The sequence below is a fragment of the Tupaia chinensis genome, unplaced genomic scaffold (genome assembly GCF_000334495.1).
Source record: "Tupaia chinensis unplaced genomic scaffold, TupChi_1.0 Scaffold138665_1, whole genome shotgun sequence".
Lineage (NCBI taxonomy): Eukaryota > Metazoa > Chordata > Mammalia > Scandentia > Tupaiidae > Tupaia > Tupaia belangeri.
Window position 1 is genome coordinate 107,106 of NW_006198557.1, and position 2,432 is coordinate 109,537.

Genomic DNA, 2,432 nt, shown 5'->3' on the forward strand with positions numbered 1-2,432 from the left:
GTGGGGGGAGCCTATAAGAGGCCACGCCCTTCTAGCTGACCCGGCTCCGCCCCCGGCCCCAGGAGGACTCGCGCTTCGCGGGAAAGGAGCTGGATCCCAACGCCAGCGACTACCTGCCGAGCCTGCTGGGGCTCGTGGAGGAAAAGCTGCTAAAACTGCAGTCGCAGCTCGTGAGCCACGACGTGCCGGAGATGCTGCGCCACCTCGCCGACCGCGAGGTGCCCATGCGGCCAGGGGCAGGGCTTGAGGGACTAAGGGTGGGGGTCGCAACCCCGGAGAGACGCGGGTGAAGGCTGCGGAACCAGGAAGGGACCGTGGGGCTGTGCGTGAGGTTGGAAGAGCTGGAGGAGCCTGAGACTCCTGGAGAGATCAGGATTGGGGTGGGAGTTGGGGTCGCCTTGAGAGGCCCTGGAGTGAGCCCCAGAGATCAGGGGTGGGCCTGAGGGTCATGGGGGTGGAGGTGGTGGACATCAGAAGGTCCGCTGGAAAGGAGGCCAGAGAGAGAAAGAGGAGTGGGCTGTGGTCTCTGGAATCGGGGCTGAGGCGGAGGGGACGGGCTTTTCCGCGGGCACTGCCCCGCCCACTCTCCTCCTGCCCCGCCCACTCTCCTTCTGCCCCGCCCACTCTCCTCCTGCCCCCTCCCTCCTCGCCTAGTTCTACGCCAACCTGGAGGGGAAGCTGCCCCAATGGAGTGGGGTGGTGAAGGCCAGGCAGGGCAATCCGAGCCCGGGATGGGGACCCTATGTATCCTTCCTCGCCCAACGCCCCGCACAGACGAAGAGGAGAGTGAGGAAGAGGACAACGAAGTAGTGTCCCGCGCGTCACTTAAGATCCGTTCCCAGAAATTAATCGAAACCCGCAACAAGAAGCGCGGACGCTCGCGGAGGTCCTAGACTCGCCTAGGCATCCACATGGCGCCTCCGGGTCCCTTCGGAGGCCCGACCCCTCTGGGCCCAGCTGTGGGCCCACGAGGCCCCTCTGGGGGCTGGACGCGGCCGGGGCCGGCCGGGGAGCGGAGCAGGCCAGCGTGGCGCGCAGAGGAGAGGCAGGGGGCCGGGCGGACGTTCCCACAGTAAATCTTCCCCAGGCGGGTCTGTGCCGGCCTCGGGATCGCGCAATAAAGGTCGCCGACCAGCCTCCTGGGTATTGGCCTCTCCTTGACCCAGCCCTGCCCGAGAGACGGCTGCCCTTCCAAAGCCGGGGCCACAGACTTAGCCCCCTCCAAGCCCCCATCAGCTGGTGACATACTGGACTCCCTTTTCCTCCTTGCTAGGGAAATGGGAGAGACACCCCCCCCCCAAGCTGGGCAGCTGAGACCTTCCGGTCTTGGGGACAGGGGACTCTCCTCCTGGGACAGACTTCCCACTAGCGCCCTCACATCCCCGGGCGATGGAAAAAGGCCCCCTCCCCTGGGGACTGGTTGATACACATCTGTGAGGAGGAGCGAGACCTCTCATGTCGGGCCTGGGCGCCCAGAGCTCTGGGTCGGGCCCGCCCCCCGGCCCGCCGGCCCCCCTCGCCTCGCCCCGCCCCTCCTGGTGGCCCCGGCCGGCCACTGCCCGCGTCCGCCTGCCCTTCCGCCTCACTCGGCGACGCCTCCTTGGAGGAGACGGGCGTGGGCCATGGAACGCACAGCGGGCAAGGAGCTCGCCCTGGTAAGGGGGCGAGGGGACCCGCGGCCCCGCATCCCTGGGGACTTGCAGGTGCAGAAACTCCAGGCGCCTGTCCCTTGGTCCCTATGTCCTCCCACCTCAGACGTCCCCCTTCCCCGGAGTCCTCACCTCCGGACTTGGCCCTTGACCCAGTGAAGCTCATTCCTCTTAGCGATCGAGACCCGGGCTGAGCGGGTTCGCGGGAGGGCTGGAGGGTGGGAGAAAGATTCCAGGAGGCTGGACCCAGGGACGTTCCCAAATGCCACCCATCCTCTCAAGACCTGGGAGGAGGGTCCCGCGGCAAGGAGGGGACCAGGTTGCGACGTGTTGCAGTCTCGAAGTCTCTGGCTGTAAATGGGGGTGGAGCAGGAGCCCGCGCGGCGTCGGGGGCCGAGGCCCGGGGGATGTGTCCCCCTGCGGCGCTGAGCTGGCTCCGCGTCCAGGCGCCGCTGCAGGACTGGGGCGAGGAGACGGAGGACGGCGCCGTGTACAGCGTCTCTCTGCGGCGCCAGCGCAGTCAGCGATCGAGTCCCGGGGAGGGGTCCGGGGGCAGCCAGGTGAGGAGGGGACAGCGCGCAGGAGAGGAGCCCAGGAGGCGGGAGGTGAGGGCGGAGCCGGAGAGAGAGCGGGGCTGGAGCCGCCAGGTGCAACGGGGCTTGAAGGGAGGGCGGGGCTTACAGGTGACTGGGTGAGGGCCGAAACGGGCTGGGGGGGGCGGCCAGGTGAGTGGGGTAGACTCAGGAAGTGGGGTGGGGCCGGTTAATGGCCGCGCGGCTCCGC

At 68.3% G+C, this 2,432-nt stretch overlaps 2 protein-coding genes across 3 annotated transcripts in view; both read left to right on the top strand.

Moving 5' to 3' along the window:
- ODAD3 (outer dynein arm docking complex subunit 3) overlaps window positions 1-1,130 on the top strand; it is a 12,414-nt gene extending 11,284 nt beyond the window's left edge. The window contains exons 11-13 of the mRNA XM_006161504.3: window positions 63-218; window positions 655-693; window positions 738-1,130. Of these exons, the coding sequence (XP_006161566.1) occupies window positions 63-218; window positions 655-693; window positions 738-893 (351 nt within the window). The 3' untranslated portion in view covers window positions 894-1,130. The remainder of the gene's footprint in view (window positions 1-62; window positions 219-654; window positions 694-737) is intronic.
- Window positions 1,131-1,596: 466 nt separating this feature from the next.
- The window catches only part of RGL3 (ral guanine nucleotide dissociation stimulator like 3), a 29,861-nt gene continuing 29,025 nt past the window's right edge, over window positions 1,597-2,432 (top strand). Inside the window, exons 1-2 of one of the 2 annotated variants that reach the window (XM_006161505.1) lie at window positions 1,597-1,655; window positions 2,096-2,209. In XM_006161505.1, the coding sequence (XP_006161567.1) occupies window positions 1,623-1,655; window positions 2,096-2,209 (147 nt within the window). In that variant the 5' untranslated portion in view covers window positions 1,597-1,622. Of the gene's footprint in view, window positions 1,656-1,858; window positions 2,210-2,432 lie in introns of those variants that run through there. The other variant, XM_014592877.1, reaches the window with a different exon arrangement.